We start from the raw sequence: 26,322 nt of genomic DNA on the forward strand, positions 1-26,322 counted from the left end.
TGGAAAAAAAAGTTAAAAAATGAGATTCCCTAGAATACGATTACGACAGACTCATAAGTATTATTTTTTTTATGATCTATGAAAAATTCTCGTCATATTTAATACTTTTTATAGTTTTTTTTCTGGTATAGGAAATAAATGTTTACACTTTTTTATTTATCGAATTAAAAAATGTAGTTTTAGAGTCTTTGAATGGAAGTCTTCATAAACGAGTGAGTTTAATTTCTGTAATTCATTTTAACCATAAATAATTCACTTCTTGTACTTTTATCAAGCAAATATGTGCAGTAATTTTAATGTAAATATTATTTGATTTGAAAGTTCATTTAGAACCAATCATTTTTAGAGGAAGACAATGACATCTGCTTGAAACATTGCTTCCTAGTCATTTTCTAAAAATATATACCGAAATAGGTTTTAATCGATTAAAAGACCCAATAAATTTCCGGAACTCGGTGAGAAATTCATAAAGAATACCAGTATGGGAAAATTGTAGTAAAAAAAAAGTACTGGTCAATTGTCCAGCCATGATAAGTGATGATTGTCGGACGTAGGTCAGTGATCCCGTCGGTCTTGCTTCTTGGAATGATATATCATTGGATATTATGAGTGAAAATCACGTTATGGACAACTGTCCGCAAATTTGTAAAAAAAGAAAAAAATAACACAGTTCAACAGTTTTTCTCAAACCTTGGATTGGACGTTTTTTATAACTCATTAAAGGGAAATCATGAGCAGATATGGACTTTTAAGTGTTATTCTGACACATAAATATCAGATTAAATTATCTTTATAGAATATGAAAAATTATGTAGAGATTTATGACTAAAAATATGAGAGACTGAATAGGGAGTCGATATTTCACAAATTTCGTTCTATTGAATTGATTTTCTGCCGTTTCCAATTGTATAAAAAACTATTCTCTATATCTTAGTTATTTTTTAGTTATTTCAGATAACTATGTTTCGCTATGAACTAATAGAATAGTTTTTCTTTTCTCTAGGTTTTTATTAACTATTTCCAGTTTTAATTATTTTTGTTTTTTTACCCTTCATTTAGATCTTATTTCAAACTAAGTATTTTTTTTACTACTGTATTTTTTCACTAACATATTTTTTTTCTACTATTATTTATGATTTATTTGAAGCCAAAATAATACATACTAAAAATGATGACTGTCGTTCGATATAACAACTCTCGTGCTCCAGGCGGACATTATAACGTAAAGTTGTTATATTATGAGTGCTAAAGAATGCCGCCAATACGAACTCGTAGTTAAAAAAAATACTTGACTCATTTTAAAAAAAGCAATGCTTTACTTTATAAGAATTTTAAAATAAAAACAAATTCTGTTTGATAGATTTATTGTACTCAAATGAAAATGACCCAGATTATGAATGCCCGACCACTCAAGGATAAAAATTTAGGAGGTTATATTCCTTCATTTAAAAAGGATTCAATGTGTGAGTTTTTACACTTTTCAAGAAATAACAAAGCAAAAAATAGTTTAAATAAATTAATACATTAATAGTTAAACAAATAGTTGAAAATAGTTTAAATAATTATTCAAATTCGAGGGGCTAAATTTTGGTGACTATATTGAAATAAATGGTTCTAAATGGATATTAAATATTCATTTTGTCTATGGAATAGAAAGCGGTATAATGGAAGAGTCGTTCTAAATAGAATAAGATTTCTTTTACTATTACTTGAAAAATTTTGCAGCCAATATAAATTGCCCGTTAAAAACTTTTTAATAGATTGACTCATTTTATATCGGATATTAAGTTTGGGAATTTGAGTTGGACGAATGTGTCTTCGATTAATTCATTTTAGGAGACAATAATGACAAACCTATACTTTTGTCTATCATATTCGAATATAAAAATACATGAATCGATAAGGGCTATACGTCACCCCCTTCCCTATTAGTTAAGGTATAAGGGAAAGTCCTGATGAACTCCCTCCCGTCAGGAGAGGAGGAGCAGGTTCATACCGGTCGAGAGGCCTAGCGATGCCCCCCCCCCCTGGCTATTTATTAAAAAAAATTTAAAACTTACACAATACAGCAACGTCTCTTTATTTTATAATTTGCAAGTTACAATGCGAAGTATCAGAGCAGTGATGGCTCAGGGGTTAGAGAGTTCGCCTTCCAATGTGGTAAACCGGATTCGAATGATACGGCTTGCACTGACCACAGTTGTAACGTAAAATATCCTCAGTGGTAGAAGCATCATGGGTTTGAGCCCCCTTGTAGTTAGGCGAACCCTGGAAGGTTTTCGTGGTTTTCCTCTCCATGTAACGCAAATGCGGATTAGTTTCATCCAAATATTCTCCACGAAGGCAAATTTCTCCCAACACTTGATCCACGAGTTCTCTTGTTTTCTGAATTGGGTTCAAAATGACAAGGCTACGGAGTTGAACATTAATAGTCATTAATAATCTTTGTTGAACAGCCGACACAATTTAGGGTTTAAGACCACGAATGCTCAATTTTGTAATTTTGAACTCAATCCAGAAGACAAGAGAACACCTGGGTAAAGTATTAGAGAAATTTGCCTTTGTGGAGGACTTTTGATTAGAACTAACCTGCATTTGCGTTACATGAAGAGGAAAACCACGAAGACCTCCTATGGTTATCCTAACTGCAAGGGGACTCTAAGCCCATAATCCGTCTACCACTAAAGATATTTTACGTCAGCACTGTGGTCGGTGCGACTCGGTTGGAGAATTCGTATCCACCAGCTATTGGTGGGATTCGAGCCCGATTCACCACATTGGAAGGCGATCGCTCTCTATCCCCTGAGCCACCGCTCTGGAAAACATGGCCTAATTGTTAAGGCAGGATAGCGGTCAAAATATTTACCCCTTTTACTTTAAGTTCACATTTTTACGTATTTTGCGACATCCCGAAAACTTTTTAAAGTCATTAAGATTGAGTCATGAAATTCTGATTATTAGATCAAAATCTACTCAGGGTATTCCGTTTTTTTTCGCTTTATATAATTCATCTTAATAAAAAACTTTTACTCTTATTTAGCGTAACTACAGTCTTACAGTTTAAAATGACGTTTAGAAACTAATTAAATATTACAGTAAACAAATACTTTTTTTCTCTTGTTTTATCGATTGCTTATGTAACTAGAGTATATTTTAAATTAAGTATTTCAATTCTAGCTGTAATGCACTAATAATTAAATTCAATTTCTACGCAAGCTTCGAATAATTCATTTGAATTACAAGCGCAATTACTTATGGAATAATAATCATGAAAACTAGCATTCTGCCACATAATTATTTTGTAGAAAATCATATTACATTCACCATTTAAAATCCACAATACCACAAAGCCCATCAATTTTTTTTCTTCATCAATGCAAAGGTAAATATTTTACCTACAGTATCTCTTCGTAAGTGAACAACCAAAACTATATATTTTTTTTTATTTGTTTATTCTGTACTACTATTGAAAGATCTCCTACATGTACAAACGAAGGGAATTATAGAAAGAAATTAAAACTGACAGAAGAAAATAAAAAAGTTTCAATTTTTTCGGTGTAAATTTTACATACACATTTTCTGCTTTAACTATTTTCATAAATTTTAACTTTTATTTTAACTACTTTTATTAATGGGGTCAACATACCTTTTAAACTTCAATTTTAAGAAAAATAGTTTGACATGCAGTGGAATACTTATTCAACCTTAACCTCAATTCAATATAAATAAACAATTTTAAATAAGTAAAAAAATTATAATTGCTTTTGAAATAACCCAATACTTTTAATTTTAATAGTAAAATAGGATAATGTTTGTAATTTAAATTCGTTTTTTTTAATATATTCTAATGTAAAAACATTCCAACAGGCGAACTTTCTTATTTCATAGCAAAAATTTTGTCACAGTGTTTTTGGAAACACGCATTTCGAGCTTTGTCCAGTATTAAAAGATCACTAACGATACGCTAACAGTTTTGTCGGAAAATGTTTTGGAGGTATGTTTTCAAGGTTCTTAAAAAAGCTAAATAGACTAATATTTATCCACCCGCCCTCTACTCTTTAAAAACAATTTGAATATATATATATATATATATATATATATATATATATATATATATATATATATATATATATATATATATATATATATATAAGTAATAATAAAAGAAATGTATTTACGGCTTAAATATGATTCCTTTTTTTCTCCGTATTTTTATCGACACTAACATGTTTGTCTCTCGGCCTAGAAGTCAATTTAACATTTAACACGCACTACGAATAAAGTATTTTAATCGTAATCGATTGATTAATGTCTTCTTCTCATCGAGCATATGACGCACTAACAAAAGACAAAATGTGTTTACGACAGAGATGGAAGAGAACGATTGTTTTTCACGAAACCAGAGACCCTATGTTGTTTTATCGGATCCAGGGGTTTTCGGGCATTAAACCATAAAAAACAAAACACACTGACGTTAACAGATGAGGCCATTTAGCTCAAGTTTATGAACAATTCCATTTATGTAAACAGTGTGACTGAAGTTAATTAATGAAAAAATATCGTGACAAAACGAAGTGTTTGTTAAAGTTATAAATCTTGATGTGTTTGTATCCGATATCTTCAATCATTGTTTTTTTTTTTTTTTTTTTTTGTAATACGAAATAATTTACTAGCCTATAAAGTCTCACGTTTATCTATAATAAAAGAATGAAGAGTTTGTGTGTCTGTTTCTAAGTGCGTCTCACTTATAATTCTGGAACCGTTAATTCTCTAATTTTAGCACTCGATCCACATAATTTTCAACGAATGAATAGGAGGAAATTTAGGAGTACTTCAGGAGAGTCGTTAAAAATAAAAATTTCATTCATTAGTCGTTCACGTTTGCCATTGCTTTAACTGAAACTCTTGACGATTCTTATATTTTAGATATTTTAAAAATAAAATCAGTAGTATATGTAACTTATAACTCTATTTGATTGGGACGTGGTAGCCTAGTGGTTAGATAGTCAGATTTCGGTTCTGGAGGCCATGGTTCGATCCTCGACTCAACTGAGATCCACCTAGTACATGCGGTCGTTCGCTGAGCAGTACCAAGGGTACAGGAAATTTCCTTTCTCTTCAGACATCATGGAGGAAGTGACCTCACGAATGAGTGATGCTGCCATCTGGGTGGGGTTCTGAGCTAATGTGTACTTTCTCCTTGGTGTTGCTCTCTTCTCAAACAAAAGGCACACCTTCTTGACTTAATTTGAAAAAGCCGAATAGCTGACGAGCCTGGTTTATACAACTGTCATTAGAAACAAAAATTATTTGGTCAAAAAAAGCATGTTTATTGCCAGTATTTAGCAATTTTTAATTCGCTGTGTCAAATGTTAACGTGGTTGTTCAATGTTAACGTGGCAGCATAGGCGGGCAGCGTCTTCAAATTGTTATTTCTCAAGTTTTCTGAAACCATGTATTTATTTTGTTTACAACATGTTACTTTTAAAAACGTGTTTCTGTAAAACTAAAGAATTTAAAACGGGGAGGGCATCAAATAACAATAAATAAATAATCGGAATCATTTTAGCTTTATTAATCGTGTCAGCATATGTCTTTCAGTTGAACGCATGTGTTGTTCTTTGACGATTTATTCATTTTTTTTTTTCATTATTCACTCCTTTCAGAGAAGGGGTATTCAGCTAATTTAAGATAAAAGCGTTAATTACCTTTGATGCAATGATTGGTTTTCCTCCAGTAAATTGTAATTTAATTCACAAGCTTTCCATTTTTTCTAAAAACAATAAAAATCCCGTTTTTAAAACAATTTTTTTTTGGTTTAGTAAGAAAATTAAGCATTGTTTAAGTGGTCATTACAAACAAGAAAAATATTTTAAACCTTGAATCCGAATCTAATACGCGCAAAATTAACAAAATCGAAACTAGCTTCCTATATATTCAATAAATTTGATACAATTTTATCACTTAAGAAATTTTAATATTATTATTATATTATTTTACTATTACTAAGCTATTGTCTATTTAAAAATAGATTAGGATTTTTTTCCTTTTGCTGATTGAAGTAATCTTTTGAACAGTTTCATGGCACACAAATATTTTAAGTCTAGTGAATTCTATTTCATGATCAACATGTGAAGAAGTAAAAATATCCTTCATTATGCAAAAAATGCTTAAAATTAAAATTTATAATTTTTATTTGATAATTAAAAATAACTTAAAGTTAAGTTAACTTTTTTCAAAAAATTATTTCACTTTTTTTTAAGTCGCAATTTCTGCTATTATGCAAAGCTAGAGTCTCAGAACTATATACTAGTAAATAATTTCTAAATAAACTAATGAATTTGAATAAAATTTTAGAAAAGGAAATAATAAATTCCACATTTCATTTTAAAAAGATACTTTTGCATTGCCTGACATAAATATTGCTTCAATATGCTTCTTCACTAACAAAATGAAAAAAAAAGATATCCTCATTTATTGAAGTGAAAAGAATGCTCTCAGTGTACAATTCGAATGAAATGTAAAGATTAGATTTCATTTTCCGTGCATGATGATCATTGCTTATTAATAAATGTGAGAATAAAACCAGGATGTACTTTGAAAGTTTTCCTAGCAAATTAACTTGACTTGGATATTAAACCGTGTCCTAGAAACACATAAATCAACACCAAGGAATGTTTTACAATTCGACGGTATTATAAATAAGTCTATTTTATGCTTTGAGCTCCCTCTGGTGGTGAGATCATCGATTTCTTAAGAATGTTTTTCAAGGGCAGAAGTGACGCCTCTCTGTAGTGAATGAGATCTCGCTATATTTGGAAAAATATATGTCAGAAATTACACAAAAAATGAGATGAAAGGGATAGTCACGCAATATCATTTTCCGGTTTCACATATGTGAACGAAAAATAGTGACTGAAAAGAGAAAATTGCACGATAACTTTTAATGGTATTTTCAATCCCCATTAGATTGTTCATAATTTTCCCGGTTAAAAACTATTATTAACTTATTAAAAATCATTCATTAGTTAATTAATTTTGTTCGAAAATTTACTACATATATCAGAAACTCGTTTGGAAAGTTTTCCATTGAGTACTATACATTTCCGAAAAGCTTAAATGTTAAGATGCAAAAATTTTGAAATTTTTGACATTCTTTATTTAAAAAGAAAATAACATGAAATCCTTTTTATATGATGAAAAATTATATTTTAGCTCATATATATCGTGAGGGTTGATTAAGTTTGCTTTTTATCGTATTGTTATTCGATATACTATTTACTTAAGGATTTTTTCACGATTTTTGAAATTTTTAATGATTTACTTTAAAATATATTAGAGATCATATTATATGTATTTATAAACCGTCATAAAATCAAAGAATACAAAAAGAAGTCCATTATTCTTCGAATACGTAACTGAGGGAACTGCTGGGTGCTGTACGCTATAATAGAAAATCAACTTACAGTGTGAGCAACATACTCAAATTTAGCAGAGCGTCATTTGACTTAAAATCCAGCGCATGCACATTCTTATGCAAAGTGACAATCAGGAGATAGTACGTCACGTGTGAACTGGTTGTTGGACAACTCTACAATGCATGGTTGGGTACGCTGCTTCCAACCAATGGCTATTTTATTCTTTCTTCCTATGTCAAAAAATGTTGTTAGCAGATTTATTCAGCATGGATGATATAAATTTATTCTCAAAGAAATACATTAATTAGTAGAATAGTACTGTTTGGAAGTAGTGTAAAAATGAAATTGAACTTTCTTCTTCACCCCATCGCTTCCCCAACTCCAGTAGTGGTTAGGAGGAGAGGAGGGTGCAAACCCGTTTCAAGTACTTCGGCTGTTATGACCCTAAATGTTATTTTTTCCGTTAAACACAGGAACCGCAACTAACCATGGGGGACTGGTTTACATTATGTGAATGGAAGCTAGACTTCTTCCCCTATTCTTTGATAAAATCCTGATGAGACCAAAGCTATAGATTCACGGGTACCTCCTTGTCTCGAAAACAAAGACGGTCCATATAAAATGTAAATGTATAAGTATTATACCATTGGTCTCGAAATGGTAAAGAAGTGATTTATTAATTTTTTTTATAATTTTCCACGTGACTCCTTCCAGAACCTTATATTGAAAAAAGTCTGCAGTTCTTTTATGTGATAGAAAATATATGTACATCGGATGTTCCATATTGAATACTGAATACCTTTAATACATATGCACACGTGTGTGTGCGTGTTCTTTCTCACTCTCTCTCTCTCTCTCTGCCGAAATCAAGAGAATGTCGACTTTCACCGGTGAATGTCAACAATCACATAGTCGTTTTGGTGAATGCCCGAAATATTTGTTATGTCCAATTTGATATTCATTTAATCGTTGATTATTATATTTATTCGATATTTTAATATCTGGTGATGATAGATAGGTAGAAACATCAGTGTTCGGAGTACTGGTTAAATGCATACTGGGCAGTGGCATTGGAGCTTAAAAAAACATTGATGTAGGGCATACCGGGAAATGGCACTTAACTAGACCTAGTATGTATTTATTTCGGACTTTTACCAAAGCGACTATGTGATTCTCAACATTCACCGGTGGAAGTCACCGATTTCGGCCATTCACAGTAACACCCACCCACCTACACACAGATAAAAATATATGAATCCTTTTAAGAGAATGAAATCAATGCACAGTGTTTACTAATTAATATTTAAATTAGAGAGCAGAATAAAGAACCTTATCAGACACGGTCAATCATTACCGAAGTCAGGAGAAAAGCAAAAGGACGATTAAAATAATCAAACAGGGGGCTGAAATGCTTTCGTCTTTTGCTAAAAGCTTATTTTCAATTTCATCCTTTAGCGGACGCTATACAACGGGAAAAACTTTTCAGCCCAAATTCTCTTTCTCCCCCAAAAGTAATTTAAAATTTTAAGTCTAGAAATAATGAGTTCAGGAAAACCTAGAATAAGCCATAAATTTTCTAAAACTAAAAAGAAATTTCAAAAATACCAAAATTAAAAATTTATATAATATGAGTAGATAACTCAGAATTGCGCATGGGGGAAATTCTGTAGGAATAATTTATTTGTATTTTAATACTATGAAATTTTTCTGAGCAATTGAAGCCTCATAGTTTACTCTAGGTTTGCCTAAACTCACTTTTTTCTATTCTTTAAATTTTAAATTAGTTATAGGGTGAAACAGAATTTACCATAAAAATTTTCTCCCGCGATATAACTGCTTCTTAAATAAAAAGTGGTTGAGATGGTACGAGTGCTTCATTTTTTCTCGCCAACCTTAATAATGTTTCGCTACATTCTGATTAATTTTTCATTCGGCTTTCTCAATTAAATATTGGTTAACCAACAATAATGAGCAGCGATTATTTACTTTATTTTCTGACAAAGACTCTATAAATATCTATAAAGGTTTAAAAAAATAATAGTTCAATAACGTGTTTAGAGGCTTTGTGCATACTATTATGAGTGAGTTATTATTTTAATTGTAGTATATAAGTCTTTTAGAGCATGTTGTATGAATTTTTTATATTTTAATTTTCCAGGCCCAGTTCGGCCGCCTCAGAGGACTCTGTGATGTCTCTGGGCTCGGACGATGGCAACTTCGACAACATCAATGTCGTCGTCAGGTCAGTTCACTTTTTTTTTTCACCTATAGTACTGTCTACACACAGTATTTAAATTAAATTACAGTCAAATGTTCTTTTATATGTCTCACCCTTAGCATAACTACTATAATACAATTTATCTCAAATTTGAAAATCGAGTTAATTAATTCGCAATTTCGATGTTCATAAATGATAAGTATAAGCCTTATGCCTAAACGAGAGTGAAAAAAACTTCACAAAAGTGTAAGGCATAAAGGAATGCTATATTCTAAGTAATGCTATAAATACTAAAAAGAACCAAACATAAGAATGCAACGTTTTTCTTTTTTTAAAAAAGAGCCAAAAGTAAACTAAATTGTCAAAATATTTAAATTACTAAATAAGCATAATTTAAGAGTTTCTGAAAAATCTTCTGAAGACTAGAGGAAATTTTAAAGTGGTTTAAATAGTTATATCTAAGCTTTAAAAGAGCTATTAATCGTATTTAAATTATCAAATCTAATCATGATCATCGTACAGAAGGTAATAGAGTGATTCTAAAATTGGTACCTTTGAAAAATTGAAAGCATTAATTCTACAGAAAAAGTAAAATTTATTATCTAGTTGCAAGGAAATTTTGATGTATTTTTACAAGCTAATAATTTTTTGTTTTACAAATTTTCTCCTAAAAAGTAACAAAAAATGTTAAATCGTTAAAAAAAGTTTGAACTTGGCTCGATATTTTCTTAAGATATTATATTTAAATGAGCAAAGCTTTACATAATAATAAGAATTTACTTAGTGGCAAAAAATACTGCCATAAATTACTTCCCCTTTAAAAACAATGAAGGATTATTGATGATGAAAAGTATAATTATAAATTATTCCCAGAAATAAGAAAAAAAGTATTTTAAAATTACCTGGAACAGTTAAAATGTTTTGATATTCTAAACTACTCTAAATATTTTTTATCTTTTTCCAACGAAAGTAAATACTTGTTTATAGTATTTCTGTCATACTTACAGCATTTTCTTATTGTTTTCTCTTGCTGATAATAGAAAATTAAACTAACTAATATTAGACTTAAAATTACTAGAACTAAAATTACTATCGCTAAATATTTACTGGTTTACTCTTTCCTTACTTCAAAATGCTTGTTATTAAATGAAAGGTACGACAAGGGTCTAACTCAACCCTTAACGGCCGGGAAGTAGTCCAAAATTAATTACCACCATGTATATTTATAAAATTTAGTTATAATTATATATTTAGTTATAATTATATATTTAATTATAAATATGTATTTAATTATAAATATATATTTAATTATACTTAAATAAATTACAAATATGAGGACAGCAAGAGAAAAAATACACTTAAAGGATTTTTGCCGCCTTTACGTGACGCAAGACTGCTTTATACCGTAACTAAACTATTTAGAGCGAGTAAGTTATTTCATGAAATGTTTCTAATGATTTTATACCGCCAACCAAATTTAAAAAGGTAACATGAAAAAAATGAACTCAAATTAAACATTTACCAACCTAAATAAGTTGATACTCGAGAGAACAAAACATTAGTCGTCCAGATACACCGAGACCGAGTTGTTAAAAAAACATGGCGTCGTAATCAAATATCGTTCAATTTACAGTCACCGGTGTCTTTTACAAAATTTTGATTTTCAGTCAGTTGCACCGAAGAAGTATTTCTTGATCATACTTCACAATTTATAGTGTAACTAAAATAAGGTGATCTTTCATTTAACCCAAACTTTTGGAAGCACTAAATACTGATTAAGGATTTACCGAAATTTGTAACTTTACTCATAGACGTCCGCTAATGACATCGATCTTATAATATTCCTCAAAAGCACTCCTTTTAATAATTTCAAAATATATCACATTATACTAAAAAAAAATATTTTTATTTAAAACATTTAATACGTTATTTGGAACACTGAAGATAATTTCACTTTCTAGAAACATAGAAAAAAAAATTAAAATTTCAGAATTAGACCAACACTGCCTGTTATTTAGTGAATGATCCTGTTCTAAATAAAAATAATTACCCAAGTCAAAATATTTGTGTATTTTTTTCAGAGTGCGGCCACTCACTCATCAAGAAGAAGGAAAGAAAGATATTCAAGTCGTACAATTCCCAGCGGAAGGACAAATCTCTGTAAATATTCTTTCCTATAGTCATTGTATTTCCAGTAAAGATTCTCTCTTTATCTGTTTAGTAAAATAATCCCATTAATTAGTTAGAACAAATTTATTTGCTTTAAAAATCCATATTATTTCAAAAATGTAATGAGATAATTTACAAGAAACTCCTATATATATATATATATATATATATATATATATATATATATATATATATATATATATATATATATATATATATATATATATATATATATATATATATATATATATATATATATATATATATATATATATATATATATATATATATATATATATATATATATATATATATATATATATATATATATATATATATATATATATATATATATATATATATTTCGATTCTAAGTCCTAAGACAAAAAATTGTTCAGTGGATATTTATAAACTAATATATAATATATTAGAACATATACATTGAAATTATTCACATATTTCTGAAAAAACTCTTTGCTCAATAAATTTTGTTTTGGAATTTATTAACTAAAAAATGATAATTTATAAATAATTTATGTATTAATCTCGATTTTTCAATATTTTGTAAGACTTTTTTTACAATAGTTTGGTTAAACACAGCCTTAAAAATATCTAAATGTGATTCATTAATTAAGTTTGTGATAATTGTCATAATATTCATTCAAGTAGTATTATCGGTTTCATATCTAAATGATTTCTCTTAAGATCTTAAAATTCTTTTTCGAATGCTCCGTCGTTATTATTAAGTGATGTTTTTTTTTAATAATATGCTATTTTTTATAACTGCTGCGAGTTTGAAACAGTTACTCAGGACTGATAGATCAAGCTTAGCCTGCCTATCTAACGCCAGCACTGTCTACGCTTAATTTGAAAATGGCGCCAAACAACAAATTGGCGATTATTAAACAAGTTTACTAACTTTTAAAATGTTTAAGTTACTTGTCTGTTCTAAAGCCCAGATAAGTCTTCACTGCAAGGTTATGTGTATGTAGTTTAAAATCATCGCATTGCTTCAAGTGCATTTAAACTATAGCATTTTAATTTTTCTTAGCGATCGATTTTCGGGAAACAGCTTTAACTAAACGTAGTAAAGGAGACGTAATTTTAACTCCAGCAAATATCAAAAGTACTTCTCCCACTGAAAGTAATACTTGGTTCTCCACAGTCCGGAGTATTACTTCGAGTGGGAGAGAGAAATTTATTTGCGTCATTAAAATTGTGTATAAAAACATTTAGGGGGCAAAAACAAATTTTAAACAATATTTTATTTTTAAGTTGAGAAAACGCTGAAAACAGCTCTTAAACAAAAGCAACTTTTTACCATCACTTGCTGAAAGGTAGATATTGGCGTCGTATATGGCGGTGGAAAATTGCAGCTTTAATTAAACAACCTATACCTTTATAGAAACAGGCAGCATTACTTTCACGAATTAAGAGGCCTCTGTTTTTCCCTCCAAAATTAACCATTAAGCATGGTCTTTCGAAGATTTTTCACAAGAAAATAAAAAAAATCCCATTTAATTTTGAACTATATATGCAGAGCTGTGGCGACACAGAGGATAGAGCGTTCGCCTTCAAATGAGTTGAATCGGGTTCCATTCGGAAAGATTTCCGCACCCGGCTCGTATCGAACTCAGTGCTGACTTAAAATATTCTCAGTGGTAGACGGATCATGGGTTAGAGTGTCTTTGCCGCTAAACTAACCGTGGGAGGTCTTTGTGGTTTTTCTCTCCATGTAACGCAAATGCGGTTGCGATAACGGAAATTAGTTGCATCAAAAAGTCCTCCACGAAAGCAAATTTCTCCCGATACTTGATCCAGGATTTCCATTGTCTTCTGGATTGGGGTTCAAAAAGGAAGTTGAGCATGGGTAATCGTAGACCCAAACATTGGGTCGGCTGTTCAACGACGATTATAAAATAAAACTATATATGCAGTGAAGAATTATCTGGATTTTATTAGAACGGACAAATAACTAAAATATTATAAAATTAATTGCACTGTTTTAAAAAAAACCGCTATTTTGGAGTCATTTTTTCATCTAGAGGAAAATTATTAAACAGAATGATTCATTTTTTTGCAAATTTTTATGAGCCCAGATACTGCAAGCATTAGAGAAAGTAGATGAATATTAAAAAATTAACCCGCAAACGCTTTTAATTTTTTCAAAACTGTGGCTTTTCTCCATATTGACGTTTTACGCCATTTTCAGAATAAATATAGAGGGAGCTGGCAAAATATAGGCAAAACTCGACCAACAGTCATGAATAACTGCTGCAAGTTATCAAAACTTTTATGAACTGTTGAAAAAGTTATGAACTGTTGCAAGTTGTTGAAAATAGCATATTATTCGGAAAAAAGCATCATTTCATGTGAGCACAGAACCTTCAAAAAATAACCTTAAAGAAGTGTAAACCACAAAGGTGTTTCTAAGTATGCTATTTTTAATTATTAATTAGTTTTCACAACTGTTTAGATATTTAATATAGTCAGCGGTATCTTTGAAAAGCGTGCAAAAAGATAGATTGTTACACAATTAGAAGAGTTTTTTTTAACAATTTTAATAGATTTTTTCTTTCAAAATTTAACAATGCAATTTTACCATCTGCATTCTTTTGTTGTATACTGTTGTCTGCTTGTAGACTTTGTTTTTACGTAATTTACATACAAAGAACTTTACATACACATTCAAATCAGTTTTCAGAAGTCAACACAATAATAAAAGTAAATTAAACTAAAAAAAATTAACTACGAACATACAACTTTAAAGTATTAAATTACCAATCCATGACGACAAAAAAGCATAATTTTATTCCTTTAATAACTTGAGAAAGGAATTCTATAAGTTATCAAGCAATTTTTTCTTAATTTAATTAAACAACATCTCTTTTTCAAACGTATTGTGCAATCAAATTATACTCCAGTATAAAATTCTGCTATAAATCAAGAAAACGAAATTTAAAAAGGCAACCTAAAATTCAAGATTTCAAGTTAGAGACACCTGTTTTAGTCCTTGTCTTAAAATCCATCCATTGGAGGGTAAGTGACTGTACCATACATGGGAAAGTTACTTTCTAAAATTAACTAGCAAAAGTACAAGTACTATAAGAAAAAGTAACGAATAAAAAGAAAAAAGTTTTTATTTCACGAAGTAACGAGTTAGAAGTACGAGTACAAAACAAAAAAAAGTAGAGATTTTAAAGTACATTTCGTGAAAATCGAAAATTCAAAGTAATCGTAAATCTCATTAAAAAATGTAAGAAAAATTTATTTGAAATGCCTTAAATTTTACTTTAAGGGTATAAAACTTTAAAATGAAGGAAAATGTTACAAAATTCTATTGAAATAGTGAAAGTTGAAAGAAACCAAACGTGAAATCAAATTCGATGTTTGCGTATAAAAAGGAATTTTAAATGATGCTCATTTTAAAACTATTAAATCTTTAGAAATTTTGTTTTTACTTTCAGGTTTTTTAGTAACAATTTAATTTGTTAAAAAGATTGATAACATTATAATTATTTGCTTGAAGAATTTAGGAAAAAAAATTTGTATTAATATGCAAGTAAAATCCATAAAATCGATTAAAGTGAGGATTTCACGTTCCCTCCCACCAGCCGCCCTCTCCCCTTCGGGAAATTGTAATCTTTAAAGATGTTTGGAAAAGGAAGTTAGCTGTTAAAGAACATATAATACATTCAATTTATAAATTTGAAAAAAAATTTAAAAAATTTCAACAAAAAAATTTTTTTTTGAAAAAGGAAACATCAAAAAAAATTTCTGAAAAAAAGTAACGATTTCTTGCGACATTCTCGTTACAAATACTTATACTTTTTCCCCAAAACAGTAACGAAAAAACAATTAAAAGAACTACATTTAAAAAGTAATGAAGTACAAGCAAAAATACGTGATTTTTACTTTTACTTTCGTTACAAGTAACGGAAGTAAAAATATTATCTCGTATGGGCTGTATGGGGACAATCTGCCTGTAACAGATACAGGTAAAATGCTACTTTCTCGTTATTCTTTTAATCCAAACTCTGTGGGAAGCGATTCAGTTTCATTTTAATGATGTTATTTTACAGCTGGACGACAGCACCGTATCAGGTCCTCGTTCCTTCACCTTTCATGTTGTGTTCGAACCAGAAGCCACTCAGGAGGAGGTGTTCGATCACTGCGGCATCAAAAAGCTCATCGACATGGCTCTCGATGGGTGAGTCTATTCAAAATATTGTTGTTTCTAATGCCACTCGCCCATACCAGCAAGCTTGCTTGGTAACATCAAGCGAATTGAAAGCAGAAGGTGAGCTTCCTGTTTTCAGTGGCGCCATCTATGACCAAGAATACGACTTCAGCCACACACACGTCACTGCCCGTGTATAGGGTGGACCCATTTATTCATCCACAGATCTAAATTTTGACCTGAACCGGAGAACGATCCATCTCCAACTGAGAACCACCAGAGGTATGACTTGTTATGGGAACATGAAGGACTTTGTGACCCCACAGATTTAACGTGCACCAGTCACCATTTACTACAGAGAGTCACCATTAATTACGCTCGGTGGGGATCGAACTCATGACCTCGTGGACATGGGCCCAATACCCCACCCACCAGGCTATCGCTGCTCCTCAAAAAAATGTATTATTAGAGTTGGATAGGGATTATTTATTAATAGTACATGCTAAAAAGATTTTAACAGCTAAATTATTTTCAATGACTGATAAAAAGTGGTCCAGTAATTAACTGTAAAAGAAATTATTACCGTAAAGCTATAATGACTATAAAACGTGTATAAGTCATCTTTAGTTCAGGCCTTGACAAAGTTTGAGACTCTGTAGAATTTGCTTGTCGAATCAAAACAATCCATGAGACGAATTGAAATAGTATCATGCTATCTTCTGTCGAAGATGGAGAGAGTTCGTTTTCCGTGGTCACGAATTTAGAGGCAGTTTCAAGAAAGGTGTTCTTCGGCGCCAGCTGCGGCAAAACCGGAACCTTTGTTTCGAACGTCTGAACCATCATGGAAAAGAATGTTCAATCCCGAATTGAACTAAGAAACTTTATGTAATAAAATATAACAAAAATATTTTACACATTATCTCAGCACTTCAGAACATTTGGCAGAGAAACAATATCTACCGACAGATGAGGCCCCAATAATTTATTTTTATTTGACTTGTAATAAAGCATAGGAACATTCCTGGCCGTGTAGTTATGCTGTTTCACTTACCGTTCGGAAGCGTAAATGTAGTGAATCAGTATCCCACCGTAATACGGGATTATCGCTCTCAAAATTGAACTGTTTTTAAAATTGAAGAGTGTTTTTAAACCACTCTTTGTATTTATAAAGAAATCCACGTCAATAAATAAATGAATCCCCTCACAAAGATTTATAAAATAGGAATTATCTATCTGCATCTTTAAAACAATTTGAATAAACATTTGAAGCCATCATTCATGCCATTTTGCTATAAATAGTCCCTCAGTGGACTAATCGTTAGCACACGATTCCCAGCAGATCACCGAAGTCAAGTATCACTGGCTGCGGTCAGTGTGTGGGTAACTGATCATTTTGATCAGTCTGCGAAGGGACTAAGGGTGTGCTGTATAGCCCCTCATTAAACATTTCCACACCGAAGCGGGGGTGCCATCCCTTTTGTTCAAGATCAAAATTGTGATGGCATGTCATCGGATGATCCTGGGGAATGTTTCCCAGACTGTCATCAATAGTGCAGCTTTAGTGCGACTCACATAAACTACAACTACAGCAACAAATTTGTTAAGAATGAAAAATATTTTAGAATAAAAAATAATTAACCTTCACCTAGCTTCTGCCAATCATTTAAATAAAACGGTATTTTAAATGAACCACATAAGTGTAAACCGATTATAACTATTCTATTTGGTAAAAGTCGTTGATATCAAGAGGTTAAAATCACTAAACATATAATAAAATGAATGACAGATCTGGAGAACATTTTGGCAATTTCATCGTGATTCTTTAGTGCCTGGCAGAAAAGCCATTTATTTGGCTAAATTTACCTTTCAGTTTTACATTTTTACTAAATGTGAGGTAATAAAAATTTTAATTTTGAGAACCAGAATTTAAGATAAACCGTTATCAAAACAAAAGGAAAAATTACCAAAATGAATAGCTTAAATATTTTGGTTTAGTTACCAGAATTATGGTTTATTATTTGCGGGAAATGTCTTTAAAATAAAAGCATGGTAAATGTATCAGAATTTATTTTCTTCTTGATGTAAAAGTGATTTATAGATTACAAATAATAAGAATCTGCAGTCTTTAGTTATCATGTTCATACTTTATCTTTTTAAGAAGAAATCAGAAAATAATGGTAACTTCCTTATTACTAGAGTGAAAAGTAATCAAATTTATTTAAATGGCGTAATTATTTGTAATCGCAATCAATCACGATTTCCTGTAATTGTGAATTACAACTACTTTTATTTATAGCTGTAATCAATTGTTTTTTTTTTCAACTCTGGGTGATACATAAAATTATCAATCCGTCTAACGTCCTTCGATTCTCATAGGTTTGCCTCTACTGTTTTGGCATACGGACAAACTGGAGCTGGAAAAACTTATACTCTCACAGGACCACAGGTGAGTTACAATGAATGCATTTAATGTCTGGATTAAATAATTACGCAATGCATTTTAATTTCAAAACAAGTGAAAGATTTTATTACAAACAGCTGAAAAGTGAGTGCGCCCCCTGGCTCGTTATTTTGGAGAGCACCACAAAATGTTCTGCAGCTGTCGCTCGAAAACGGCCGGAAGCGTTTTATCGGATTATCGATTTAAATCTTAAGAAAAGAGTGGAGTTATTCCTTCTTTCTCTTTTTGTTTTAAACTCACGATTTTGAATAGTACTGAAAAAAATTTAGAACAATTTTTATTTAAATTAAATTTTTAAACAGAATATATTACAACACTGCACCGACTGCAGTTTTAGAACTTTTTCATTAAAATAAAAATTCATATGAAATATTCATCCAGAAATGGAGAATCCATCAATTGAAGCTTTTTAAGCCGAACAATTAAAACAGATTAAGTTATAATGTTTCCAAAGTTTCTAAATATCGTTAATAGAATATTATTATTCTTTAAAGTTATTTTTTTCCCGTTGTAGTTTTTCGTTAAAGAATGGGATACTTGCATGTGACGTAGTGTGGATATCTCTATCCTGATGGGTTGATGAAACGTGGCATTTGTTTACGTTAGTAACTGCTCTTTTCATTCTATTTCAAGTAAGCCAAGCCTGTCAAGTATCCATTCTCTTAAGTGACAGATTCTATATTCTTTCACGACGATTTTTTCTCAAATATTTCAAGCCCTTCACCATCCATTTCTTACTCAACACAAAGACAGGCACGAAGCTATTTAAAACATAAATAAACTATTTATGAATCGAAGTTGCCAGGTACACAAAAGAAAAATATAAGTCGGCAGTTCAACATTTTTAAAAGTTGAAGGAGCACGCTCGAAAAACTGCAGGTTGCGGAACCATTAGTTTCAAGGTTATATATATATATATATATATATATATATATATATATATATATATATATATATATATATATATATATATATATATAAATAAATAAATACAAGAAAATACTAAGAAAGTTAAGAAAAACAATACAAACAGAAAGCACTCTGTTTTGCGGATATAATCGTGTGGGCTGAAGAAAAGATTATATCTTTTTTTTTCCGGTTTTTTTTTCTCCGGTTTTTTAATTAACATTTCACTTTTTTTTTTATTTTTTTTTTAATAAAATGTTGTTTGTTATTTTTTTCTTATTATTTCCCACCCCCCCTTTTTTTTTATATGTCTATAATTTTTCTTTGTTTTATTCTTCATTTTGAACTTATATATATATATATATATATTTTTTTTTTAAACGAAAATTTCATAGTTTTTTGTGTTGTTGTTGCAGAGTGACGATCTGTTGCGACCTGGTGAGCGTCATTCCCCTGGTGTCGTCCACATGGCTTTTGCGTACCTCTTCAATCAGATTAAACAGAGGAAAGATATCGAATACATAGTACAAGCTTCATACATGGAGATATACAAGGAACATGTATTTAATATTTCTGCTATTCTTATAAAATTATAACTCATTTAAATGCTTAGGAAGAAAGGAAATTTTTTAAAACAAATTATTTTTTCTAATAACCATATATTGTGAATAGGATATGCATCCAGGATAAATTGCATTAGTATTTCTCATCGAATAAAAATAAAAGTCAATAATAAAGAAGTATGTTTCTCTGACAAGCATTCTCTAAGTTTATTTTCGTCCTTTTCTCGTTTTTATTTTAACGAAAAATATATAATAGTTCATTTATGTTCAGTTTTTGCCCTAATGTCAAACTAAGAACTAGACTAGATAGGTTTTAGACCTGTGAACTTAACTGTCTGACCTAATTTTAAAACTAATCTTGATAAAGTGGTATGATAAAAAATGTCACTCTTCATTAATTTACTATTTATCAAAGAAATAATAAATAACATTTATATCATTATATATATTTTCAAAATAATTGATATTTTTTCTTTATTATCGTGACAATCGCAAATGAAATTTATTCATGAAGTGTCGAGGATCTTCCAAAATAAGGTCGATCCTTCAGGGTTCGACACGCGAAAAAAATTGAGAACTGTTGATCTAAAATATACTTTTAAAATGCCACAACGTTAAAATACTAAGTTTTAAAAAAAAACAACGCGTATTGAGACATTATTTCAGTTTAAAGGAGGAAAAAAAATTACTTTTAAAGGTTCTTGACCTCCTGAATCCCTCTACGAAGCCATTACCTGTGAGATGGTCAAAAGAGAAAGGATTTTATGCCGAAAATCTCTTCGTAGTCGAATGTGAAGACGCCGGAGATTTGGAAGGAGTTTTAGACGAAGGTAAGATATTGTGTCAGAATGATTCTTATTTTGAGAATTAATTCGAAAAGTACATATTTTTTTAGATAGTCGAATCACAAATATTTTTTAAATTTTCCGAGATATTTATTCTTAAACTCAATAATGATATGAATAAACTTTGAAATGGCGAAACAATTGTGCGTATATCTTAATAAGAATTCGAGATAAAACTTGGTTTATTTTTTCACACCTATATTAAAGCTTCAAACGATTCTAAATGTTGAAGCCTTATGCTCATGTTTTTAAACATTAAAACAATAAATTTTAAATTCTAAGATAGAAACTGCATAGTTATAATGTATTTCAGTTATGTATTTTATTCTACTTTAATATTTCTGGAAGTAGGTAACTTATTTACGTTTTTTTTTTCTTCTGAAATATTTCTCATTTATAACAAAGCTATTGCTGTAAATGTAGTTTCTTTACGTCTCACTAAAGCTGCGCAATGGGTTACGGGTCTTGGAAGCAACCTTGAGGATGATCCAAAGACATCCCATCACAATTTTGAACCTCAGAGAAGAAAGCATGGCTCCCCCGCTTTGGAAGCCCGACAATCCGCGTGCGAAATCGAGCTCTTTACGGTACATTCTTACATTATTAAGAATATCTCTCCAACGTTAACAACGTTCTTCAAACATGTGACTACTGTGCTAACTACTGTGTTAAATTCAATTTTTTTATGTCTCTAAAAATTTGTGTTCTTTTTACTTTTAAAATTCTTTTTTCTATTTGAATTTCTTTTTAATGCACGTTTATTTATTTATTTTTTGATTTTTACGACACAACATTTTTATACATTTTTTTAAAAATAATTTTGAATATAGTTCTGAAATAAAGGGTCATTTGCTTGTCTGTAGTAACAATCTATGATATTGAGCTTCAACGTTAACAACGCTATTTAAACATGTGGCAATCATGCAATGCAACTAATAACAGTTTTGAAAAGTAAAATGCGATACCAGCAGCTAACATACTGTGGATATCTCGATCCTGATGGATTGTTGAAAAGTGGCATTTGTTTACGTTTGCAACTGTTCTTTCGAGTAAACCCGTCAAGTAACCATTGTGACACATTCTATATTCATTCGAAAATATTTTTCCCAAAGATTTAAATTCTTTCACTATATATTTCTTACTTAACACAAAGACAGGCACCAAACGCCATGTAAAACATAAACAAACTAACTATGCATCGAAGATGTCAGGTACATAAAACACAAAAATATATCACAAATACATTAAAATATATTGAAAAATAATAAATCTAAATTAAGTAAAAGACATAGAGGAGAAAGAATTAACAAATTCGTTATACGATAGGGCGTTGTATTTAATTAACTTCATTTTTATGAACATTCTAATTTATGTGGGGAAATTCAGTTAGAATTGAACACGCCATCTTGTTTATAAGCTATCAGAGCTCGCTCTGAGGTCATAGGCAACGTGTAACAGTGATCATCTTCCAATTAATATATATATTCAACGCAGGTAGAAAGAACCGTCAGGTGAGGGCTCACAACATGAACGAGCACTCTTCGAGGTCCCACACGATGCTCATTCTGACCCTGACCTCGGAGGTGAGGGACTCAGAAGATCCCACCCACTTCATCCGGCGTTACGGAAAGATCTTCCTGGTCGACCTGGCAGGATCGGAGAAGACCAAGAAGACCAACAGCCGGGGAGAGACACTCAAAGAGGCCAACAACATCAACAAATCACTCTTAGTACTAGGTCAGTATCCCCTCAAAGTTTTTTCCATTTTATAGAAGTGTTGTCTGGTTTTGTACTGCTTCGATGACAATTCGGAGAAAAACGACGACAAAATACACTGAATTACTTTTGATTGGACTTTTACTGCATTATGTACTAAGGCGTAAGAATTTGATGGGCTTACCTTAAATAGGAGGCAATTATCTATTAAAAGGAGACCTATTAATACAATACATTTACTCCCGGGCAATAGAAAAACCAAAGGCCGGGATAGCCTGGTCGGTAGGGCGCTGGGCCCATATGCAAGAGGTCGTGGGTTCGATCCTCGCCGGCCGAAGACTCCCCGTGTAGTAAATGGTGACTGATGCACGTTAAATCTGTCGAGTTTCAAAGTCCTCCATGTTCCCACAACAAATCAATACCTCTGGGGGTACTGATCCAGGAGTTTCCTTGTCTTCTGGAATTACAAGGCTACGGAGTTGAACGTAAGTAGTCGTAAACCCATGAAATTCGGTCGGCTGTTCAACGACGGTTATAAAATAAAATAAAATAGAAAAACCAACGTGAGAGGCATAAATTCAAAATTGGGATTTTAATGTACTTGGACTTTTTATATGATAAGTTATTTTTGTTATGTAGTTTTGTTTGTTAGCAATTTTTGCATGATAATCTATTGAAGAAAAAAGATTTCAAATATAAATTTTGTTCCACCAGTTTTTTGAAATTCCAGTTTAGAGTTCATAGCATTAGCAATAGAAAGAAAATAGTTGTCAAGCCACTTTTTTCAGAATCTATCTTAAAGCATTTACGTTTTTTTTTTCAAACTGTACAGCGGTATAGTACTATATTAGGTACTGTTAACAAAAGAAAAGCGGATCAACCTTATAACTTTTGAACGGTTCGTCGGATTTTCATTCTGTAAAAGGCTCTGGTAATATCTCCAAGAAATCTCTCTTTATATATATATATATATATATATATATATATATATATATATATATATATATATATATATATATATATATATATATATATATATATATATATATATATATATATATATATATATATATATATATATATATATATATATATATATATATATATATATATATATATATAAATGTATGTATCTCGTAAAATATGCACATTATTTTGAACAAAAGAAGCAGCACGATTCCCAATTGATGCATATTGAAATTTGTTTTTACCAATGCCAAAAAATGGGCTACATTCCTTTATTTTTCTTGCCAAATGTTCATTTATCTTTACAGACCTCTTAATTGTCAAAAATAAATGAAATTTTCTTTCAGGAGTTGTTTTTGCTCCCTAAATCGAGTGTAATAAAAAATATTTATGTGCTTCTTCGAAAAAAGTGCGTTTCTAGTTCAAAATAAACATAATTACGGTTAACTGTCATACATATTTCGAGAGGTTTTCTTAAGATATTGCCAAAGCATTTTACAGATGAAAGATCAGAACAATCATTCAAAAGTTATAAGGATGATCAGCCTTTTCTTTTACTGACAGTTCTGATTGCTTATTACCACAACGATTACCTATTACCAGTGGTTCTATTGTCTCGATTAACGATGCACCGACATTTTGCCGGGTTTCAGGTGAAAATTGAATCTCTTACCCGGCCGGTTCCGAGTACCCATAAAAATATTTATGCGTCACCTTCGATTTATTACCCTGTCGGTTACGGGTATTAAAGCATTTATGAAAAATAGTATAAAAATCTTATTTTCTATCGAACTATTAGTTTACAATATATATAGTTCTAAGATAATTTATGGAGTGCCAATATTAAAGAAAACCCGTATATTTTTACTTTCAGTCTTTTTTTGTGGCCCGCCAACTAAAATATATTATGTGCCATTTTTTGCGGACAAGTTTCGTAAGAAACTCTATGTGGGTTTAAAATGCTTTTCCTTCTTTAAAAAAAACCTAATTTCTTCGTTTCTGTGAAATTTAACATACCAACGGAGCAAAAAAATTTATTTCTCAGGTTTTGCATCCAAGTAATGGTTTTTTCAAATACAAAAATAATCGTGTATGTTGCTCTTTTTTATTTCGTTTTTTTTTGTATTTTGTGAATACAATTTAGCATGTGCGTTTCCGAAATTTTCTCGAAGAAATTATCCGATTTAACTTTTTGAAACCACGCATTTTAGACAAAATTCTTTACATTTGTAAACTTTGTGGCCAGAATTTTGTAATATGCAATAAATAATTTTAAAAAATCTATTTCTTATTTTAATTTATAATTCAATACTTTTGTTTTGTACAATTTGATAAAAATCTGACAATAATATTTGATGTTCCTTCAAACATAAAAGAGTCCTATATAAAATTTTGATAAAGTTAAGGCCAGGCATTTGACTGGTGTTTTAATTGCGGCCCCCGGCCTCATGTGAGTTGGAAACCCCTGATCTAGATCAAACTTAAAACAATGGGTGAATTTACTGTCATGAAAAAATATCTATGAAACTAACGCATATTTGCATTACAAGGTGAAAAAAAAACATAAAAAAACTCCCATGGTTAAACCGACGGTAAGAGATCGTTAACCAGACTGGTTGGAAAATGAATTTATTGAGCTAACGAATAAAAGTGAAAATTTAGTTTAAAGCTACCGAACCCCAATTTTATTCATACAGGCATCTTTTCAATATAAAACGTAAATCAACTTAAACTGAAAATGTAACGAAACGTTTCCAAGTAAGTTTTTGTAGAGTTATTTTAAAAAAAAACGTTTTTTTTAAATAAAAATTACCCCCAAAATTTTTTTCATCAATTAAAAAAAAATTGTTTTGGTTTTGACATGTGTTTTTATTAAATAGTGTTTTTATTAAATAGTGTTTTTTATTAAATAGTTGATTTTGTGCACACTAATAAAGTCCAAAAACATGACATGATTGTCGGTCATATCTTGTAATAGTAAGTCCCGGGAAATTAAGAATATGTGATGGTCAGGGGACGAATGTAACGCATGGGGAAGGCATCTGGAACCACCTGAATATTTTAAGTGACCACTGAGAAAGCGAGTGAGGGATCGGCAGCATCCAAGTGCCATCTCTAATCTCATTAATTTATGTCAAAAGAAGGGGAAAATATTATATTTATTATTTCAATAACATATGGTTATGAAATACGCCATGAAACACAGGTGAGTCTTTTTTTTTTCTGCGTTGAAGGCAAAGTCTTCCAAATACGACTCATTTCCAAACAAAGTTTATCAAATTTGCAGTTATTTAATTCTAAGAGTTATTTCCCTTTGAAAAATCTTTGATTTCAAAAATCAATTATGGATAAAGTTTTGAAAATGAATAAAAAAAATATATCTTTTAAACTACTTTTCTGGGATTTTATATTTTAGTACAAATATAATTCCGATATTCTAACAGATTTTTAGTAACTATTAAACTATATTTTATAATTAAGAAATATCAATATATATATTTTTGCTTGTAATTTGTGTCACGAAGAAATATATATATAAGGGACACCTGTATCTCATCTGCGTCAAAATGTTAAGCAATAGTGATAGTTTGACAATTTTCACTGCCCTTCTTAACAGATTAATACTAAATGGGGTAATTAATATGTGCAGGTGATATTTTTAATGACGAAATGAAATACAAAACCATGCTTACTCTGAATACTTCATTCGTGAAACTATGAATTAAATTTTTTTTATTCCATGCTCACTTAGCAAAGATGTTCAATGTTTTTGTCTTGATCTATAATTTAACAAAATTCCGAACAGTTAAACCCTAGTGTTACACAGAATATTTTTCTAATCATAAGTGAGTGGGTAAAAATATTCATTATAATAGGTCA

General features: G+C 30.5%; 1 protein-coding gene across 3 annotated transcripts in view; it reads left to right on the forward strand.

Moving 5' to 3' along the window:
- Positions 1–26,322, forward strand: part of LOC107444496 (kinesin-like protein KIF12) — a 104,060-nt gene that overhangs the window by 37,463 nt on the left and 40,275 nt on the right. For all 3 annotated transcript variants that reach the window (XM_087160518.1, XM_087160517.1, XM_087160519.1), the window contains exons 2-8: positions 9,577–9,660; positions 11,718–11,796; positions 15,888–16,015; positions 18,362–18,431; positions 19,769–19,912; positions 20,613–20,745; positions 22,255–22,497. In XM_087160518.1, the coding sequence (XP_087016644.1) occupies positions 9,577–9,660; positions 11,718–11,796; positions 15,888–16,015; positions 18,362–18,431; positions 19,769–19,912; positions 20,613–20,745; positions 22,255–22,497 (881 nt within the window). The remainder of the gene's footprint in view (positions 1–9,576; positions 9,661–11,717; positions 11,797–15,887; positions 16,016–18,361; positions 18,432–19,768; positions 19,913–20,612; positions 20,746–22,254; positions 22,498–26,322) is intronic.

Source organism: Parasteatoda tepidariorum, chromosome 4 (genome assembly GCF_982258835.1).
Source record: "Parasteatoda tepidariorum strain Cologne lab strain chromosome 4, Ptep-v5.0, whole genome shotgun sequence".
In the NCBI taxonomy this organism is placed as follows: Eukaryota; Metazoa; Arthropoda; class Arachnida; order Araneae; family Theridiidae; genus Parasteatoda; species Parasteatoda tepidariorum.